The sequence below is a fragment of the Galeopterus variegatus genome, unplaced genomic scaffold (assembly GCF_000696425.1).
Source record: "Galeopterus variegatus unplaced genomic scaffold, G_variegatus-3.0.2 Scaffold850, whole genome shotgun sequence".
Taxonomy (NCBI): domain Eukaryota; kingdom Metazoa; phylum Chordata; class Mammalia; order Dermoptera; family Cynocephalidae; genus Galeopterus; species Galeopterus variegatus.
Window position 1 is genome coordinate 408,339 of NW_007726961.1, and position 22,436 is coordinate 430,774.

Genomic DNA, 22,436 nt, shown 5'->3' on the forward strand with positions numbered 1-22,436 from the left:
TGCTGCTTCTGGCCGCCGCCGTCGCTGGTGCTGCTGTCGCTGCTGCTGCTCGCGGTGCCGGGCGTTGGCGCGGCCCAGCGCTCGGCGCTGTACTCGCCCTCCGACCCGCTGACGCTGCTGCAGGCGGACACGGTGCGCGGCGCCGTGCTGGGCTCCCGCAGCGCCTGGGCCGTGGAGTTCTTCGCCTCCTGGTGCGGCCACTGCATCGCCTTCGCCCCGACGTGGAAGGCCCTGGCCAACGACGTCAAAGGTAGAGAAGCCGGTACCCGCTGCGCCTCGCCCACTCGGGCCGACCCCATCACCTGCCCCCCGGAGGGCCCCTCCCTCCTGGTGCGCTTCCCCCTTCCCCGTCATCTCTTCTTTGCCCATCCCACGCCCCCCCACTTTCACGTCCCTCAGCTCCATTTTTGGCTCCCGTCCCTCCGCTCCCCTTGCTTTTCCCCCTTGGCCAGCATCCCGAGCTTCTCTCCCCTTGCTGCGGCCTGGGCGCCGGTCCTGCTCTGCTTGTCCTGTTCGTCCTCTGGCAGGTTGGTACCCCCATCCCTGCGAGGGGGTCTCCTTTGTTTCTCCTCATGCTCCACTGACACCTTACAGCTTCCTCTAGTCCAGCCTTGTGGCAATCCTCTTCCTCTCGCCCAGGGACCCCTTGTCGCCTTCCTACTAAGTTCCCTAGCTGCTGTGGATCAGGGCCGGGGAGAAGGGAGAACTGACGTTCACTCTGTCGCCCCTACCACTTTTCTCCACCTCCTTGGCTATTTGACCCAACTGGTACATACACTTCTTTTCTCATCTTTCGTTTTGATGTGGATACACTCACCTGGTAGAGTTTTCCTGTCTCCCTTCCAGGCCTCTCCTGACTTGCTGTCTCTTCCTCCTTAACTTCTGGGCCACATCCTTTATTTCTGTTCCCCGTGTTAGTGCTCCCTCTCAGACCCTTATGTTTTAACCCCATGAACCCAGAGGCCTTTGGTGTGTGTTTGGCCCTCTTTGCTCCTTGTGATTGGGAATTCATTGGTTTGGGCGCTAAGAACATATTATCTTGATTCCATAACGCCAACAATTTTGATACCCTATTTACGCATAAGGGATAGAGGGATAAGAAAACCACTAAATGTGTAGAGATTTTAAGTTGTATCCTGTTACAGAAATGCTAAAATTTTTAAAAACTCGAGACTTAGAATTGAGGAAATACAATAATACAGGTAGTCGCTGACTTTCGATGGTTGGATTTTGGATTTTAAAACTTTACCATGGGTTTATTGGGAAGTTGAAACACCGTCAGCTCTGGAGCATCTGGACTTACCATGGTTCAACTTATGATTTTTACGATGGGTTTACTGGGGTATTAAATGCATTTCAGGGCCAGCCCGTGGCTCACTCGGTAGAGTGCGGTGCTGATAACACTAAGGCCCCGGGTTCGGATCCCATATAGGGATGGCCGGTTAGCTCACTGGGTGAGCGTGGTGCTGACAACACCAAGTCAAGGGTTAAGATCCCCTTACCGGTCATCTTTTGAAAAATAAATAAATAAATAAATGCATTTCAACTTATGATATTTTCAACTTATGATGAGTTTATCTGAACATATCCCCATTGTAGGTCAAGGAGCATCCATAATAGTAATTACATGAATGTCCTGAAATAGTTATTGAACGACAACTGTGGGCATCTTAGGGAATAGGTTTCATAATAGAGAAAGGAGAACTGGAACCATTGTTGCCTTTCTGTGCTATGGGTATCTATTTCATAAACTCAACTATATGTGGTAGAATAGTACAACCATAGATGTCAGTTTTCAAACTCAGCCTCCCTCTTCCCCTGAGCAGCTTACGAAGTGGTTACTGAAGTAGATAAATGGACTGATGTGTATGTCTTTTAGCCATATGGTCCTGAATAATTATTTTCACACACAACTTAAAAACTCTTATACCTCCAATTAACACTTATCCACATGCCTTTCTGGTCCCATCACCAGAATGTGCCATCTCTGAGCAGCCCTTCGAGCTATTTCAGTGATGTGAACACATCTGGTCAGGGCAAGAGGGAGGAAGGGTATGGACCATGGAACTGAAACACCTAAGAGGAGGTAATCTCAGGGGACATAGTGGGCCCTAACATCATAAAAATTCCCTGATCACTTTCCACTTTGAGTCTGTAAGAAGTCTTTAATGGCTGCCGATGCGTTCCTTCTGGAAGATTCTTCTAACTTGAGAGTGCAGGAGGGAAAATTAGCTTCCAGCTGACTCATGTGTTTGGCTTCTTGCACCCTATGAATTTTTCCTATGTGCCCTATGAAGTTTTCCTATGAATTATTGCATATCCAGCTTGCTCCTGGATGAGGGGTACCACTTCCAAAAGGGATCTTTCCCGAGTGCATGGAGTGACAATCTTTCCAAAAAAGAAAAGTAAAAGCAAAATTAAGCCTCTGAAAGGAAAATGAAAGTGTCAAAGTCTGTGGAGGTGAATGAGGGGTAAAGGGGGGGTGGGAGATTTAGGCGGAAGCTGGAGGTCTCCCATGAGCTGTTGGTGTGAGTTGGCCCCCTAAACAAGATTGTGTCAGGGCAGAGCACTGGCAGAATCTGGCGTCAGCCAGCAGTGATGAAGAATATCCTCCACCCCAACCCAAAGGAGTGTTTCCTGGTGAGGTCCTGCTGAGAAGCTAGGTTGGTCTCACCTCCTCTCTGTGTTCTGAGGTTCCTTGAGAAAGTTAGGTTGCGGGCCAGCAGAGTGCTGCTCTCATAACACCCAGGGCTGTGCAAGTTTAGCACATGCCCTCTGTTGATGGTACATGTTTCTTGAGGCAGGAGGAGAGAGAGTGTATACAGAAGGACATGGGAGAAGAGAAGAATTTTGCAACACTGCCCAGATGGCTTCAGGCATTTAATCTAGCTGGATAGGGTTCATTGCTTCAGTGACTTGGGTGGTAGATTCTCTGGGCAGTTGCTACCCTAGGGCAGAGCACTTGTTTCTGAGTACCTGGCTTGCTCCTTTCCCAGAGCAGCTCCTGTTGTCTCACTGAATGTTTGGCAAATCGATTGTGTTCAATTTAAACCTTCACTACTATTCGCTGGCTAGCTAATCAGCAAATATTTGTTGAATGACAAAGCATTGTTTACATTGCATTTGGGGAAATGAGCTACACACAGCAGGAAAATTGGCAACAGGAAGAAACTGTGTTTGAAAGGGCCAAAGGAGTGGTTCAGACATTTCTTGTTGTAGTAATTCAGGGAAGAGGAAAGTCACAGAGGACTACTCTGGTCACCAAAGGCCTTCATTTGAGCAGTTATTTATTACAAACTTGCCTATGACAGCGCTTTGCTAAGGGCCTTTACAGGCCATTGTTATGTATAGTCTTTACCTGAGAAAATATCTGAGCCATAGATATTGTCTTCTTTTTTTACAAATAGGTAACTTGCCCAGGATTACACAGGTGTTGAAGGAGGGTCTTGACCCCAGCTCTTTCTGGGCACGTAGAAAGGTGGATAGAGGAGGAAGGCTATTCCAGGTGCTAAGAGCATATGCGGCACCATGGGGATAAGATTTGTAAGGCGTGTATGTTTGAGTGACAGTGAGCAGTGTTGGTTTTGCCTCCCTTTCTTTTTGAGAGCACAGGTGATGTCTCCTACTTGTACCCCTGTGATGCCTAGCACAGAGCCTGGTACAGAGTAGGAGCCCACTGAACACTTGTGGCAGCCAATAGCCTGAGCCTCACAGGATTTCAAATGAGAATGTGAGCAATGGAACCATCTGCTGGTGCTGTGGCTCCTCTTTTGACTTAGACCTGGGGTGTCAGCCAGGTGTGAGGGGTAAGGAAGGCATTTTGTCTGTCCCATGACCTCACTGCCCAGAAGCCATCAACAAGGAAGAAGGAAAGGACGTGGTGGCGACTGCATAGCACTGCCAAGCTGGGCATGGTGTAAGCTAACCCTCTGTGTCAAGAGGAGTCCTGAAGACTTGGGTGGGGAGCCAGAGCTGAGAGCGGGCAGGGTCTAGTCACTAGAGTGCTAGACCTGACTGCCTGTTGGTATTTGGGTTGGTCTGTTCCTCTGTCTTAATGGAGGCTGTGTTAGTTCATTTTCTGTTGCTTTTAACAGAATACCTGAGGGCTGAGCCTGTGGCGCACTCGGGAGAGTGCAGCGCTGGGAGTGTAGCAGCGCTCCCACTGCGGGTTCGGATCCTATATAGGGATGACCGGTGCGCTCACTGGCTGAGCGCAGTGTGGCCGGTCTCAAAAAGGACAAAAAAAAAAAAAACCAAAAAACAAAAACCCAGAATACCTGAAACCGAGTAATTTATAAAGAAGCAAAATTTATTTCTTACAGTTTTGGAGGCTGGGAAGTCCTAGGTCCAGGGAACACATCTGGTGAGGGCTTTCTTCTTGGTGGGAACTCTGCAAAGTCCTGTGGTGACCAGGGTATCACATGGCAAGAATGGCAAAAAAAGCTCTTGCATGTGCTCTCCTTTTAAAGCCACTGGTCTACATTCATGACAACCATTAAACCATTACTCCATGAATGATTTAATCCATTCATGAGAGTATAGTTCCCATCATCCAATCACCTCTTAAAGGCCCCACCTTTCAAATACTGTAATCAATTTCCTTCCCTCTTGACACTGTTGCCACAGGGATCAAGTTTCCAATACATGAACTTTTGGGGGACACATTCAACCCATAACAGAGTCCCAGATTTTCTTAGCGCTCAGAGGCCACACGGCCATTTTTCTTGTCAAGGGTTGTTTGCCATCCAGCACTTGAATAGTTGTCAGAACTGGAAAGGGCATTCAAGACAATCCATTTGACCCGTGAGGAAACTGAGGCATTTGGAGCTCATGATGCTTCAGCCAGCTGTGACCATAAACAAGTCTTATGACTCTGGATCCAGTGCCCTTGTGAATTGGGGAGGGGATGCTGCCTTTGACTCCAGAAGGAGCCTGATGGGGGCTCAGCAGAATCCCCACCACACCCTCACTACAGAGTGTCACCTCATCTACTACTCCAAAATGTATAGCTGTCCTAGCTTCTCCTACCCCCCACCTTTCCCCTCTTTATTTGCCCATTTACTTTGTTGGTAGTAGAGAAATTACTCTGCCCAGGAAAATAATTGCACCAGGAAAAATTCTTCTCCCCACGAGTATAGCTAGACAGATACTGCTGATCATTGTGGTGTTATGCTTTCTGGGTGGTGGTATTTAATTCACCTGACACTTCAGAAAGCCGCCCTTACCCAAAACTATTCCTCTTTAACAGCAAAGCACTTTACTTAAATGCAGCTTTGCTTTACCAGTGGAGCATTCAGACAAGGGTCCTCTTTATTCCTTTTCCTGTTACTTGTCAAAAGCCAAAATTACAATAAATTTAGTTTAAAGATCCTAATTAACTTTTATTCATGATCCTAGAATTTGGCAACATCTTGTTCTAGAAAACAGAATGAGTGTTCCAATGAGGTAATCAGAGGAGGTTGGCTTTAGAGACAGAAAAAGGCTGAAGAAATCAGAAACAGAGAACAAAAAGCAACTGGTCATTTCAAAGTTACTTTCCTTGTAAAAGTTAAAGCATAGAGGATTTTTTTATAATGCCAGCTAAAATTGGCTTGTTTGGAGATTTGTCTATTATCTATCTCCTGATTTCTAGGAAGGTCAGATAAACAACTTCGTTTCAGCTTGGTGGAAAGGAACTTCAAGCATGAATACTCCATTTTGGTTTGGTTGTTGGGCCTGGTATAGGAGTTCAGTCCCAACCAATTGCCTCCTATACATTTTATTTAACAATTCCTCCCTTTTGGTCAGACTGTTACCTAGATGAGTGTGTGACCAAAAAAAGTTAAGGCATTAGCACCACTCTGGAACCATCATTTTGACTTTTTGGTCTCAATATGTCATTCACAGGTTACGATGTCCTCGTTATCATGCGTTTCTTATAGTTTTTATCATTCCATCCAGAGAAAGATCTTTTAGTGTTCAGCAGATGGCTGCATGTAGACAGTTAAGACTTTCTGAGAGGATACAGTGACCAGGGAGATTACTATTATGACTCTCAGGAGGATAATACCAAGAGTTTGGAGTACGCCCCTTACCCAGCATCCTCATGAACCAAACAAACTGAAATCAAATAGATCAAAGAATGATCCAGATGAAGAATCGATCCTTTTTTTTGGTGGCTGGCTGGTACAGGGATCCAAACCTTCGGGTTATAAGGCTGTGCTGTAACCAGCTGAGCTAACCAGCCTGCCCAGGATCTACCCATTTTAACCAGTTAGCCTGTAAGCTTTTTGCCACTGAGTCTCTACAATACCTGATGTATTTATCCATGTGCAACAAGAGGTGTCAGCAGTGGCACAGGTTCCTCGCTGTTCAGCTAGTTGGTAGAGATTCTGTTATCTAATATCCCATGACTGGGTTAAATTCAGGCAGGAGGTGAGAACAAATGGGTCTAGAAGTTTAACTCTATATAAGGGACCACTAGTACAATTTGAACAACAGTTGTGTAAGAGATGTTGCTAAAGTTATCCACTGGGTGGACTAAGGGATCCCTTAGGTCATGTAAAGATGTGGGTTTGGCATGACAGATCCAACATTTTGTCAAGTTACCTGCAGAAACTACTGATTGTGAAATTCTAACTACAGCATTATTACGCCAAGCANGAATGTGAGCAATGGAACCATCTGCTGGTGCTGTGGCTCCTCTTTTGACTTAGACCTGGGGTGTCAGCCAGGTGTGAGGGGTAAGGAAGGCATTTTGTCTGTCCCATGACCTCACTGCCCAGAAGCCATCAACAAGGAAGAAGGAAAGGACGTGGTGGCGACTGCATAGCACTGCCAAGCTGGGCATGGTGTAAGCTAACCCTCTGTGTCAAGAGGAGTCCTGAAGACTTGGGTGGGGAGCCAGAGCTGAGAGCGGGCAGGGTCTAGTCACTAGAGTGCTAGACCTGACTGCCTGTTGGTATTTGGGTTGGTCTGTTCCTCTGTCTTAATGGAGGCTGTGTTAGTTCATTTTCTGTTGCTTTTAACAGAATACCTGAGGGCTGAGCCTGTGGCGCACTCGGGAGAGTGCAGCGCTGGGAGTGCAGCAGCGCTCCCGCTGCGGGTTCGGATCCTATATAGGGATGACCGGTGCGCTCACTGGCTGAGCGCAGTGTGGCCGGTCTCAAAAAGGACAAAAACAAAACAAACAAACAAAAAAAAAACCCAGAATACCTGAAACCGAGTAATTTATAAAGAAGCAAAATTTATTTCTTACAGTTCCAAAAAACAAAAACCCAGAATACCTGAAACCGAGTAATTTATAAAGAAGCAAAATTTATTTCTTACAGTATTCTGGGATGGCTGCATCTGGCATGGGCCTCAGGCTTTTGGAGGCTGGGAAGTCCTAGGTCCAGGGAACACATCTGGTGAGGGCTTTCTTCTTGGTGGGAACTCTGCAAAGTCCTGTGGTGACCAGGGTATCACATGGCAAGAATGGCAAAAAAAGCTCTTGCATGTGCTCTCCTTTTAAAGCCACTGGTCTACATTCATGACAACCATTAAACCATTACTCCATGAATGATTTAATCCATTCATGAGAGTATAGTTCCCATCATCCAATCACCTCTTAAAGGCCCCACCTTTCAAATACTGTAATCAATTTCCTTCCCTCTTGACACTGTTGCCACAGGGATCAAGTTTCCAATACATGAACTTTTGGGGGACACATTCAACCCATAACAGAGTCCCAGATTTTCTTAGCGCTCAGAGGCCACACGGCCATTTTTCTTGTCAAGGGTTGTTTGCCATCCAGCACTTGAATAGTTGTCAGAACTGGAAAGGGCATTCAAGACAATCCATTTGACCCGTGAGGAAACTGAGGCATTTGGAGCTCATGATGCTTCAGCCAGCTGTGACCATAAACAAGTCTTATGACTCTGGATCCAGTGCCCTTGTGAATTGGGGAGGGGATGCTGCCTTTGACTCCAGAAGGAGCCTGATGGGGGCTCAGCAGAATCCCCACCACACCCTCACTACAGAGTGTCACCTCATCTACTACTCCAAAATGTATAGCTGTCCTAGCTTCTCCTACCCCCCACCTTTCCCCTCTTTATTTGCCCATTTACTTTGTTGGTAGTAGAGAAATTACTCTGCCCAGGAAAATAATTGCACCAGGAAAAATTCTTCTCCCCACGAGTATAGCTAGACAGATACTGCTGATCATTGTGGTGTTATGCTTTCTGGGTGGTGGTATTTAATTCACCTGACACTTCAGAAAGCCGCCCTTACCCAAAACTATTCCTCTTTAACAGCAAAGCACTTTACTTAAATGCAGCTTTGCTTTACCAGTGGAGCATTCAGACAAGGGTCCTCTTTATTCCTTTTCCTGTTACTTGTCAAAAGCCAAAATTACAATAAATTTAGTTTAAAGATCCTAATTAACTTTTATTCATGATCCTAGAATTTGGCAACATCTTGTTCTAGAAAACAGAATGAGTGTTCCAATGAGGTAATCAGAGGAGGTTGGCTTTAGAGACAGAAAAAGGCTGAAGAAATCAGAAACAGAGAACAAAAAGCAACTGGTCATTTCAAAGTTACTTTCCTTGTAAAAGTTAAAGCATAGAGGATTTTTTTATAATGCCAGCTAAAATTGGCTTGTTTGGAGATTTGTCTATTATCTATCTCCTGATTTCTAGGAAGGTCAGATAAACAACTTCGTTTCAGCTTGGTGGAAAGGAACTTCAAGCATGAATACTCCATTTTGGTTTGGTTGTTGGGCCTGGTATAGGAGTTCAGTCCCAACCAATTGCCTCCTATACATTTTATTTAACAATTCCTCCCTTTTGGTCAGACTGTTACCTAGATGAGTGTGTGACCAAAAAAAGTTAAGGCATTAGCACCACTCTGGAACCATCATTTTGACTTTTTGGTCTCAACATGTCATTCACAGGTTACGATGTCCTCGTTATCATGCGTTTCTTATAGTTTTTATCATTCCATCCAGAGAAAGATCTTTTAGTGTTCAGCAGATGGCTGCATGTAGACAGTTAAGACTTTCTGAGAGGATACAGTGACCAGGGAGATTACTATTATGACTCTCAGGAGGATAATACCAAGAGTTTGGAGTACGCCCCTTACCCAGCATCCTCATGAACCAAACAAACTGAAATCAAATAGATCAAAGAATGATCCAGATGAAGAATCTATCCTTTTTTTTGGTGGCTGGCTGGTACAGGGATCCAAACCTTCGGGTTATAAGGCTGTGCTGTAACCAGCTGAGCTAACCAGCCTGCCCAGGATCTACCCATTTTAACCAGTTAGCCTGTAAGCTTTTTGCCACTGAGTCTCTTATCCTTTTTTTTGGTGGCTGGCTGGTACAGGGATCCAAACCTTCGGGTTATAAGGCTGTGCTGTAACCAGCTGAGCTAACCGGCCTGCCCAGGATCTACCCATTTTAACCAGTTAGCCTGTAAGCTTTTTGCCACTGAGTCTCTACAATACCTGATGTATTTATCCATGTGCAACAAGAGGTGTCAGCAGTGGCACAGGTTCCTCGCTGTTCAGCTAGTTGGTAGAGATTCTGTTATCTAATATCCCATGACTGGGTTAAATTCAGGCAGGAGGTGAGAACAAATGGGTCTAGAAGTTTAACTCTATATAAGGGACCACTAGTACAATTTGAACAACAGTTGTGTAAGAGATGTTGCTAAAGTTATCCACTGGGTGGACTAAGGGATCCCTTAGGTCATGTAAAGATGTGGGTTTGGCATGACAGATCCAACATTTTGTCAAGTTACCTGCAGAAACTACTGATTGTGAAATTCTAACTACAGCATTATTACGCCAAGCAAAAAAGGTAGGCATAAGCAAGGAACAATTATGAGAGGTAAGGGTCTCATTATGATAGGAAGTCTCGTTCTGCTATCTTGGGAAAAGCTATCCACAGCATGAAATCGTCAGCTTCTCATCCTAGTTTGAATGTCTCTGCTCATGGCATGGGGTGGTTTGGTGAAGTCTCGGTGTGGCCTACACATTAGCCATGGGATTTTTCTCTTGAAATTTATACCAAGTTGTCCAGCTTCAGCTTATAAGGCCTCAGGAACAGGGCCCTCTGAAACATCCCAAAGTTAGTTTGAGGTGAAAAAGACTTAACTTAGAATATGATTTTGTAAAGTTTGTCAAAAATATCAAAGGTTTTAAATGTTTGATCAAAATAGGGTCACAGGTAACTGTGAAATAATAGTCATTCATTTAACCAGAATGATAATTAAAAGACTTCAAAAGGCAAATACAGAAAATTACATAGTTGTAGCTCTTTAATAGAGAGGACTAAGTTTTCTTAGTCAAAGACCTAATAAAGACAACATGAAGCTTAGAGAATGATCTTGATAAAACACAGAATCTTTGTTTCATAGGCCTATTACCTAAAAGGTAAAGAAAAGCCTTTCTGTTTCATTTGATTTATTTTTCTATTATAGTTCCATTTGTGAAGATTGTGACTCTTTATCAGCTGTAATTTCTACACTTGTAAGGCTTAAAAACAAGCAAACAAGTAAAAAAAAAAAAAATGCAAATTTGTCCCTTCAATCTTCACTTAGTTGTATAATTGTTTTAATTCACTTTGCCTTTGCAGAAATTTGGGTATTTTCTATGTAGTGCTATTGAGTCTCACCTGGAATGATATGTAAATTGCATTCTCCTTGCTTATTATGTGGGTAGAATGGAAATAAAAAAGGGCAGGACACATTATAGTTAAATTCTATGCATATTTCTGTTATGCTTTCTGTTTCTATAGTTGGTTCTGAAGTGAATATGTCCTATTCTGTTGGAAGAATGGCCTTTTAGTTGTATAGCCAAAGACATTTAGTATTTTCTGGTTCCTTAAGTTGTTATTGTACTTAAAAGTATAAGTTAAACTTGATCTCGTATTGCATGGGGAAAATCTCATTATGATGGTAGTCCATAATATTAGGATTTGCGAAAATCTGTGAAGGTATGTTTCATGAATGCCGTGAGTGTACTCTTTTCATTGGGAGTACAAATTATAATTTTAAAATACCTGACGGAATATTAGGAAAACAGTGGCTTTACAATATTTACTGTTTGGTCCCAGTGATTGTTAGCAATGTGAAGGCAAACATTTTAAGGGAAAAAGGCCATCTTGTTATTTAATAATAATTCATTTGTAAAGTCATGGGTAAATGAATATCTGTGGATAATATCTGGTATTTATGTAACTTCCTTTTAAAAACTCACAAAATATTTCTCATTACTGCTTTCTTTTGTGAAGAGGGACTGTTGTACATTGGTTTGGTATATTAATTTATTACTGTTGATTGTGAGTAATTCTTATAATTTTATTATGAGCATTAAAATGTTTTTGTTGTGTAAGTAAAATAAGTAGATAAGATTATTTGGAAACTTGATGGTTTATTTTGAAAAATTTATATAATCCTGGAGAAAATCTCAATTTATTGTTACTATGGAGCAGTTATTACTGGAGTGCTATAATGTGTCTGCAAATATATTTCATCTTGTCATAGAGAGAAAACCTTGTTTTAACACAGAGAACCAAATTCTGGATTTGTACTTTCGATATAAAGCCTCATTAAAAAAACAAACAACCCCCCCCCAACTTATAATACATTCATTCAGTTTCATCCTGCTTGAGCACACATGAAATTCTTTTCACAACCCGTCTACAGCTTCCTTATACCCGTTAGTTTGTCCTATACTCTTCCTCTTTCTCATTGTGAAGTAACCAGTCACTCTGCTTTTGGGTAAAATTACTCTCTTTTTTCCCGTTAACCAAACACATCCTCATATTTTATAACTTTCTTTATAAAACATGCCTTACTTCCCTCACATATGGAGTTATTTCCCTTCTTATTTCTAGTTTTAGTTATCATATTTTAATTAGGAATTTTAATCCTCAGTAATCTTAATTTCTAGTGAAAACTAGCAAGCATTGTGAACTGTCTTGTATCATCCTTTACCATTTCATTATTTCTAGAAATGTCACCGGGCACAGGTCTAGCTGCCCAACCCTTTTCAAAAGCAAACCACTCAAAAGTCAAATGTTGGTGAAAATGGAAGTCACCTTTTATTCAGCAATACCAGTGATCTGAGGAGAGATGTTAAGCTAACCCATCTCTCCAGTAAACCTGAAGGAGAATCACCAGACTAAAGCCATCTCAAAGACCCAGATTTACTGAGGGGATTTTAAGAAGGGGGTTGGAGGAATGGAATGTGGGAAATGAAAAGCAGGAAGGAGGGGGACATTAACTGTAGGGACTCAGTGCAAGGAGCCAGGTGCAGGATTTTGCTAAGGCTCCATCTGGTGTCTGTTCCTGTCCTTGATATTATCTTAGGGTCCTGCTGGAGGGGTGGAATCAGCATAGCTTTATTGATGTCTTCCTTTGTTTCTCAGTGTCTGGATAGTACGTATCCTGTGGCAAGTTTGCAGCTTCGGGCTAGCTGGAAAACAGCTTTACATTTATGTAAATAATGTCATCTTGCCCCATAACCAAGGTTCAAGTATCAAATAACCCTGGGAAAAGGGAACTCAGAGAAATGTATGCTAAGAAAAAAAACTGAGCCCTTTAAAAATCTTTTAGAGACCATGCAGTTTTAGGTCTCAACATGGCTTCAATCCTGCTCACTCCAACAGAAACACGTGTTTCCTTAATATTTCGTGTTTATGAACAGATCCAAATGTATTTAGCTTCTCTACACTGTACAAAAACAAGATACCAAAACATATGTACTTCAAACTTATGTTCAGCAATTAATGTTTCAGTATTTTAACTTACTTAGAAATGACTCAGACATTTCATGAATATGTATTACTTAATTTAGCATAACATGACTTTAAGATTTCAAGTTTAAAAAGGATTTTTAAATAATGACAAATTCATCTATAAACTTTTATCCCATTTATATTCACTCAATTTACTTATTCTTAATAATTAATGCTTGAATTGCTCCTTAAACAAAACTAGCCATTAAAAGAGTTTAGAAAATGTCACCCCAAAGTATGTTGCTTTGGTATATTGATTACTTTGAGCTAAAGGCACTTGAAGAATAGGTCTTAAACAGGTCTTGAAGAATAGGTCTAAATTAGGTCTTGAATTCTGTGTCTTAACTAGATTTCTGAATTCAGGGTAGAGCCAATTAATCAAAGTGCAAGGTTTCTGAATTCCCCTTATCTGCCCAAAGACAGATCCTCCACAAGGAATTCAGTTGTCATCAATCCTCTCCCCAGGGAGTTCCAGCAACAAGGGAAAATAAATTTTTACCATAGGAGAGGAGACTTCACAACACCCAGACAGTCCCTGTCACAAACCATCATTCACTTCTTTAAGAGCTCATTCATCCTTTCCCCAAATCATTTACTCTGAAGATATCTCTCTTCTTCACCTCCTGACCATTGTACCCATTCTAGCAGGGGGTTAGAGTCAAGGGACCCTTGCCCTTTTCTTGATTGACTTGTGTGATTATTGCCCTAAGCAATTGTTAGCTAGGTTGCTCATTGTAATCTTTGCCTTTTGGCTTTTAAAATTTCTCCAAACTGGGGTAAATAGAGCAGACCAATTTGGGGCCCTGTAATGCTGGGGGACCAGCAGGTGGATCTATCCAACCTTTGGTAGATTTAATCTTTGTTTTAACCCTATCACTGTCCACTTTATTCATCCAATTTTTAATAACCATCTAAAATTTTTTTACCTTAAATTTGCATTTCCAAAGGGATGGCTCTTAGGTAAAACAAGATAGAGAATTTACATCTCAAAGGCATGGAACTTAGAATTCAGACCTAAATACCATTATTTACCTAGACAATGAAAGGTGTAGGTAGGAAGCCCATTTAAGAAAAATAATCAAAAGTGAGGCTTGTTTAGACCAATGTTCTCTTCCATTGTAAGAATTTCTTGTGATTTTTCTTTATACATGTCAATTTTTTGTAAAGAGTTTCAAAACAACCAGGTAAATATCAGAAAGACGTATTTTGGAGGATGATTTAATTCAGTAGGCAGTCTTTTTAACTTAGCTTCTGTGTCTTACCTAGATCTCTGAATTCACGATACAGCCAATTAATGAATTGGGCAAAGAGCATTTTTTGTGCCTGGCTCAGCATGGATATCTTTGAAAAATAAGCAAACCTGCTTGACCCAAGAGCTGAGGGAACTTTATCTAGCCTTTTTTTCACCTTTGGGGTGAGTTAGTAACTAAGTAAAAAGGTTGGAAGATTCTGTTTTCTTATCAGTCCCTTAAGCCTTTTGTTTGCCTTTTGTAAAGAGTCTTTTTAAAGAGGCAATGAAATTTTTTGGCAATATTTTTTAGAAGCTTCTGCACATCAATAGGTGTACCTGGGTGGGCCTAATTTGGGAGCTCTCATTTTTTTTTTTTTTTTTGTCCTTTTTGAGACCAACCGCACCGCGCTCAGCCAGTGAGCGCTGTGAGCTCACCGGTCATCCCTATATAGGATCCGAACCCGCGGTGGGAGCGCCCCTGCGCTCCCAGCGCCGCACTCTCCCGAGTGCGCCACGGGCTCGGCCCGGGAGCTCTCATTTTTTAAATGGACTTCTTAAAGTGCAGTGTTGTTCACCTGGAATGTTCTACATATGGCTGTCATAATTCTAAATTATCTTTAGTAAAATTTTGCCATTTTTATAAGTATTGTACTTTCTGGGGCCTAATTTTTATACATGTAAAAAGCACCTGTAGCCAAAAGGTGGAGTACTTGGTTCTTTAGAAATTAAAGATTCATTTTTACATTGTATGTTGGGTTTTTCAAAGGTGAGATAAACACCTAATAGGGAAACACCATGGGGTTGTGTTGTGTAATGCTTTCACAGTGTTCCTTTGTTGCACAGATTTCCTGAAGCTGGCAGGTTACTTGACCTAATATCAAGTAACCCATGTCCATGACCAGCTTTTCTTAACACAGGTGTCTTATTTTTTTGGTGGCAAGCACTCTAATAGCTGTGCAGTGCCCAACCAGTGCTCCCCCAGTTAAGTCATGGCTTTGGCTTTGAGATCCCCTTGACCAACTTAGCCAGTGATCTTCCCTACCTAATTACCCATGGAAAAGAAATAGAGGATAAGACACAAAATCCCTGTGAATTTCCAAAAGCTGATGTTCACACCTCCTGCAGTAATTGCCATTTACTGCCAGTTTCTGTCTGATCCAGTCAGACACCTGAGGCTTCCCTACAGGACCTGTCCTATTTCTGTGGTGACTGCTGCTCTTGTTAGTGATGTGTCAGCCACCGCAAACCCCAGAAGATCATATGCTCTCGCACAGCACAAACTAACCTTTGGTACCCACGCCAAGGTCATGCACACTCTCACAGCACAAACTAACCCCAGATTTGAAAGCCCAAAAGATCACAGGGTTCAATATTAAAAGAGCAGAGTCTGACCCAAGAAGAACTTACAGCCCTCAGGGCTCCGTGAGGAAGACGGGAACTCAAAAGGGGCCAGCGGGGCCTCTCTTGCATGTCTTAAGGGGCCTCAGGAGTTGTCAGCAGTGTCCTCCGCATCCCTTTGTCATCTCAACCGTCAAAAGACAAAGTTACAACAAATTAGAGACCTTATTTGGCTTTTATTTGCAATTCTGGAATCAGGCAACATGTCATTCTGTAAAACAGAATGAGTGGTCAATGAACTGAGCAGAGGAGGTTGGCTTTAGAGACAGAAAAGGGCTGAAGAAAGCAGAAACAGAAAAGCAGATGGTCATTTCAAAGTGACTTTCCTTGTAAAGGTTAACACCGTGGGGACTTCCTTATCGTGCTGGCTAAAACTGCCTTGTCTGGGGATTTGGCTGTTATTTTCTCCTGATTTCTAGGAAGGTCAGGTAAACGTCTTAGTTTTGGCTTTCTGATGCGGAACTTCACTATGAGTAACTCCATTTTGGTGTTTGGTCTCTTGGGTCTAGTGTAGGAGCTCAATCCAAACCAGTGGCCTCCTGTACATTTTACTTAACATACTGGTCCACAGTGCTTAGCATCAACCAGAGCTTTATGTGTCATTATGCTCATTAAGGTATTGACATTGATATTCCTGAGAAAGATCCCGCAGTCAGGACTTTCCCAGCACCTGCTGGCCCCAGACTCCCCGTCCCCCTCCCGCTGGGGCTGGGCTAGTAAGGAGAGGCACTGGTTCCATTTCATGGGGGATGGGGAAGGAAGGCATACAGAGAGTGAGGCAGCGACAGCCAGCGAGCAGGGGGCTGAGAACCCCCCGGGCACCACCTTTCTTCTCGTCCTCCATGGCCAACAGCCACCCCTGCCCTCCCTGGGTCTCTTTTCCATCCTGAGCCCTCTTGAGACTAGCACAGAGGCTCAAATCCTGGGTTCAGGTCCCACAATCACCGTTGATTAGCTGTGTGCCTTGGGCGTGATTATCTAACCTCTCTGTTTTATAGTGGAGGAAAGCAGGTTAGAGATAAATACCTTTTTACTTTCCTCATAGGCTTGTTGCCAGCACTAAAAGAAATGTCAGGCACACAATAACTCTCATTACATTTGCTAATATCATCATCATCTAAGTAAGAGCTGAGCCTTTGCTATTGACTGACAGTTGTGAGGTATAGAGAATATTTAACTAGAAGACAAACGATTTTTGTCATTCTCAGTCTCGTGGGTAAGGCTGTAATCGGAACAAACAGCACAAATATAAAGGTAACGTGCTGATCCTGGTGAGGTGGAATCAAGTCTGGTAGCCCATGGACAAGCTTGGAGGCTTCTCTGTTTCCTCATTTGTAGAGTGGGAGAAAGGATGCCCACCTCAGATGGTGACAAATACTACCTTCCTATTCCTGCAGAATCTTCATGCCCCAGTGGGCAGTGGCCATCAACTCTGGCCTGAGGGATGCACTCTTGGAGAGGGGAGGAGCAGTTGAGGCCTTGTGGTCCTTGGTCACCCTGCCGAGTGGCCTTGTGAAGCCCTCTGCACTTGATTATCTGAGCGTCCTCACTGGTGGAAATCCATCAAATTACCTCTCTTCTGCTCTTATATCTAATTGACTTACTGACACTTCGTGAGAATAGCTTATCCTCACCCGTGAGTCTCCCCAGAACAAGGCGACCAGAGCCCTAGATGCAGAAGGAGCCAAGGTTAGAGTGTACCAGATGACCCGATGAGGTGACCTGTGCTTCCCACCCTCTCCTGGGCCTCCCTTGGGTGGGAGGCACAGAAAGGACCTGGGTGCTCTTGCCAGTGATCCAAGGCCAAACTCTGTACCCGAGCAGCAGGCTGCCATTGGGGAGCTCTTCTCTCCTATGTCCGTGCTTTATCCCCTACACCAGCATTCAAAGGTGACTCGCTTTCACCTAACCACCCCACCCCCACCCCTGCACTCCTGGACCTGAACAAAGACTGAGGCTGAGAACAAAGAGAAAATGTTCTGGCACTAGATCTGCCAAGAGACAGCCCCTGGCCTGGGTAGATTGTATAATTCAGTAAACATTCACCATGCCCCTCTGGTGTGCTGGATAATGGGGGGTGCTAGACAGTGAGGTTACAAAACAAAAAGACATTTGGAGATGGGTGGGCTTGCAACTGTGTGGTGGAAACAGGAAGGGGCCCTGAGCTTTGGGTTTGTGAGGCAGCCCTTCCTGGGGGAGAATAGTATTCAAACTGAATTGTACCTAACACACAGGAGTTCATGGGGAGGGAAAGGATGGGCTGCGGAGAGGCTCTTTCTTATGGGGAGTGGCCTGGAGATGTGTGAGAGAGAGAGCACTGTGCTCTCAGGGAAGGAGCATTCCTAGAGCATAATTTGTGCAAGTGGTAAGAGGAGGCCGGAGGTGTGGGCAGGGCCAGATCCCGAATTGCCTTATGGCTTTCAGTTTCTGAAGGCAATGGAACCACCAAAGAATATTGAGTAGAGGGTGATGTAATGAGGTCTTTAGGTAGAAAAGATCATTTGATGGCTGGAGAGGCCAGTGAGGGGTGGAGCACATTAGAATCTTGCTGGAAGGAAATAAGATGTTTATATGAAGAAGCCCTGCCATAACAAACCCTGCTCTAGCCCACTAGACATGGAGGGTGGGTTAGAGGTGAGGTGAGCAGAGAAGCCAGGTCAGGTGTCCAAGCCAGTCTCAAACAGGGGTGAGGAGGCAGAGGATTGGGTGGGAGAGGAGACCTTGGAAGGAGAGTATTCAGGATTTGGAGGTCGGATACCTGAGCCTGGCACATAGCAGACCCTGACCACACCCGCCTCTGTGCAGGCTGCTCTGCAATGAGATTTAAAGCCAAAGGATACAAACCAGCTTGCAGCGGATAAGCTTAAGCTGCTGGTTCCTCCCCTAGGATTCTCGCCTCCATTTCTGGCTGGGGACCCAATCCCCAACACCCTAAGCCCCACCCAGCTAAGCTGGGCTGACTGCCAATATCCCTGGCCCCAGAAATCTTCACTGAGGGTCCACTGGAGAATTCCAAACCCCCTGAGTCATGCTCTCCAGCCTTCTGGAACTGATCGCCCTCTGGGGGGGTCGCAGTAACAGAGGCAATGCCAGGGCTTTCCCCAGGGGGGTCAGGCTCCTCTGCCATCTCTCTCCAGCCCCTCCAGCCCCTCTGCGCTTCCCTGCAGAGTAGCGGGGAACACAGATCTCATTATAGGACAGCATTGCTTGTGCTAGTTAACTGTATGCTAGGCACAGGCCCATTCTTGTGAGACTCTGGAGGAAGGTGTGACCTTTCTTATAAGAGCTTTGGGGTCAGGGGCTGTGGGGGCTGGTGGGGATGGAGCATTGCCTGGGAGAGGTGAGCAGGCGGAGGGGGTGCCAGCCCCTCGTGCTTACCCTGGGGTTTTCTTGTCCTTTCAGACTGGAGGCCAGCGCTGAATCTCGGTGCCCTGGACTGTGCTGACGAGACCAACAATGTAGTCTGCAGAGACTTCAACATCCTTGGTTTCCCGACTGTGAGGGTGTGTGACAAGGAGGGAAAGTGGGGCTGGGGGGCGCTCTGGCCAAGTGATGAGCAGCTCCTCTGTGCTTCCCTGCATCTGCCCGGGCTGCCGGGCTCTGTGGGCTGATTTGTTTACATCATAGCCCCTGGAGCATTGTCCCTCTGCTTGATGATACACTTGTTTTAGAGGCAGAAGCAGAAAAGGAGGTTCACTTGGCGGGCTCTGTGGGCTGATTTGTTTACATCACAGCCCCTGGAGCACTGTCCCTCTGCTTGATGATACACTTGTTTTAGAGGCAGAAGCAGAAAAGGAGGTTCACTTGGTTTGGAAAATTCTGCCCTTTATAAGGGTAAGGGGCCGCGTGTGGATGTGTCAGGAGGGCAGATTTCACCTGCTCTGGTTGGACCTGTGAAGTGGTCACCATGTGGGTGGAGAGAGCTCCCAGCTCCTAGGGCCCTCTTCAGTTCCTCTCCCTCCTGACCTCCAAGTCTTAGAGGCCTGATCTAACTCTATGAAACCAGGATTCAGGATCAGACTTTATGAGCCTAATGGTCCTGCAGAAAGGGACCCCCGGGATACCTGCAAGCCTTGAACCACAAGTAGCTCAGAAGTGACCTGTCAGTGTAGCCTCACCCCACTGTGGAAATGCTGATGCCTCAGGAGGCAGGTATCCCCCACACAGAGTTATCACACCCAAGGTATGAGGGCTCTGTCACCCAGCTCTGGCAGAAAGTGACACGAGCTCTCAGATGATGCCTTGCCTGCCAGCCTGTCCACCCCAGGGTAGCCGCAGCTTAATTAATGTCTGAACAATTCCCAAGGCTCTCAAATAGGAGGCCAGGATAGCCCAGAACAGCCAGGCTGCTGCAGTTATAGTGAGGACCCTCCCCAGGGCTTAGGCATGGCTCTAATCCAGTTAGTTTTCTTCTAAATTAGAGAAGCAAATCCAAATCTCTCTCTCTCTACTTTCAGCTATAAATAGTATGTCCCCTTCCACCAGAATGGCATCTAGAAAAGCAGTTTCCTCTGTAGCCATTAAGAATGATCAGGAAATGCCTTTGAAAGCTGAAATGCCAAGCATTGTCCCCAGAACAAGATATCTCTGAGCTCAGGGGCCTCATGTTCCAAGCAGAACTCTGATCCAGAACTTAGCCTAATTACCCTAACAGCATTCATCTGGCAAGCAAGGCCCCAGGCTCCTCCAGGAATGTTCCGCTCTAGCTGCATGTGACCTTTCTGTTCCTCAAGTCCAGTGAAATCCTGTTGGATTCAGGGGTTCCACAGCCCCATAGGGGTCCCTTCCTAAACTGTTACAAGGGTCAGCGGACAGGCCTCAGGTTTAGCTGAGGTCAAGCTGGTCTGGGGAACAGTGTGGCCAGCCAGTAGCTATTGCCATGTCATTTAGAGGTGGCAGCAGAGAGACTGCTTATCGATGATCTCCCTGGCAGGGACATTGCCCTATCCTCGGCCCCAAGATATGTTATTGAAAATACTCCCACGGGGCACTCTGTTCTTTTTGCTGAACCAGGGTGAGCTACCCTGCGTGGGAAGCTGTGGGAAACCAGTGTGGCAGCAGGAGCCGGCAGTCACAGCAGATATTTTCTCCCTTTGAGGACTGAGCACAGGGGTCCAGCCACGGCCCAGCCCCAAGGGGAGGGATGAGCATTGGTACAGTGGCTAGGTCAGGACATTCTGTGGGGGTTCTGTAGGGCCTGACACCTGGGGCTTTCTATTGTGTCTGGGGGAGGCTGGGCCCAGTGGGTGTGGAGGACTGGCCTGGGCAGTCAGAGGTTCAGAGGCTCCTCGGCACTGCCCCAAGTCACGCAGCACACGCAGCCTGGGTGCCTTAAGTGACTACTCATCGCCTTACCTGCCAGCTGCCAATGGGAGGGGTGGGAGGGCCCGTAACCGGGCTTCTTGGTCTTCCCCTGCCTCCAGACGGGCGGCACCTGGCTGGGCCAGTTTCATAGTCATCTGCCCATTTCCTAAGCTCTCCAGACACCTGTGTCATGGCCCCCCTTGACAAAGCCTTCCCTGCCTCTCCTGAAGAACCTGCCACTCAGTTTTGGCCCAGGAGAGGCACTCGTGCCATCCTTAGGCCTCTAGTCCATAGACCAGGTGGTTCAAGTGCTGGGTGGGTCTCTGCGCTAAGCCCTACCTGCTGGCTTTCCAACATTTTGTTACTGGGACCTACAGAAAAATACACATTTTACATTGTGACCCCAAAGTTGGTTTGTATCTATTACTAAAAGTTTCACTAAAAAAATACTTATTCTTACTAAGTGCAGTACACTCTGATAGTTTCTGTTCTGTTCTGTTTATTATTTATTTTTCATGATATGACTTGAAATTTTATTAACACCATTGGAATTGCTGCATAAGTGCACCCAGTTTGGGCTATTCATTCATTTTGTTTGTTTTTGTTTTTAATGTTTATTTTTAATTGACATATAATAATTGTACATATTTATGGGGTACAATCTGATGTTTCGGTACGTGTGTACAATGTGTAATGATCAAATCAGAGTAATTAGCATATTCATTACCTCAAATATTTATCATTTCTTCATGGTGAGAACATTCAAAATCCTCTCTTCTAGCTCTTTTAAGATATGCAGTGCCTTACTGTTAACTATAGTTACCCTACTGTGCAATAAAACATCAGAACTTATCCCTCCTTTCTAATTATAACTTTGTACCCATTGACGAATCTCTTCCTATTGTTCTATTTATTTTTTTAAAATACTGGCTTTGATTCACTGAGTTGATTTTACAACTTATTACTAGGTTGCTTCTAGTGTTTGGAAAAACATTACTCAAATTCCAGATCTCCAGAGATTCTGGCCCATTGAGAGTCTGGTGTGCCTGTGGGCATCGTGGCTGGTTTCCCTAGAAAGCAGAGCAGACCCTCGAGGTCTGCCAGGCTGCCAGCAGGCCAGAGAGTTAGCCCTGTTGCCCTGTCAACTGCCTTTGGGGACTGAAGCCTGTCCTTGTGTTCTATACCCATAAAGGCTGGGAGAGCCTGAAAGTGAGGGCACATGTTGGGCAGGGGAGAGGAGAGGGTGTTCCTAGTATGATGGGGACAGGCCCAAACCAGAGTCTGACTTCCCCCAGTGACATGTGTCACTGTCCTTTTCCTCTGCCCCTTGTCTCCATGAGCAAACAGTGAGCTTCCACCAGTCCAGTCTGTTTAGCAAACACCTGGCCCCAAAAGGCAGCCCCGCTATGTCAGGTCCCCATCAGACTGGAGCAGGAACCTAGATGAAAGAAAACAAAGGTATGGGCGGGAAGGGCTAGTTTGCAACAGGTTCTAGCTGGAGCTTGGGGACTTAGAGGCTGGAACTTTGGCGGAGAGAGGGTTTTCCATGGGCCACAGGAGTGTCCCTCAGTAGGTAATGTGATGGAACCCTTTGTGGCCAAACTGGGCGGGAAGGGCTAGTTTGCAACAGGTTCTAGCTGGAGCTTGGGGACTTAGAGGCTGGAACTTTGGCGGAGAGAGGCTTTTCCATGGGCCACAGGAGTGTCCCTCAGTAGGTAATGTGATGGAACCCTTTGTGGCCAA

At 45.1% G+C, this 22,436-nt stretch overlaps 1 protein-coding gene across 1 annotated transcript in view; it reads left to right on the top strand.

Moving 5' to 3' along the window:
* Positions 1 to 3: 3 nt before the first annotated feature.
* The window catches only part of QSOX1 (quiescin Q6 sulfhydryl oxidase 1), a gene marked incomplete at its 5' end in the record, with an annotated part of 49,744 nt that continues 27,311 nt past the window's right edge, over positions 4 to 22,436 (top strand). Inside the window, 2 exons of the mRNA XM_008572947.1 lie at positions 4 to 250; positions 18,792 to 18,892. Of these exons, the coding sequence (XP_008571169.1) occupies positions 4 to 250; positions 18,792 to 18,892 (348 nt within the window). The remainder of the gene's footprint in view (positions 251 to 18,791; positions 18,893 to 22,436) is intronic.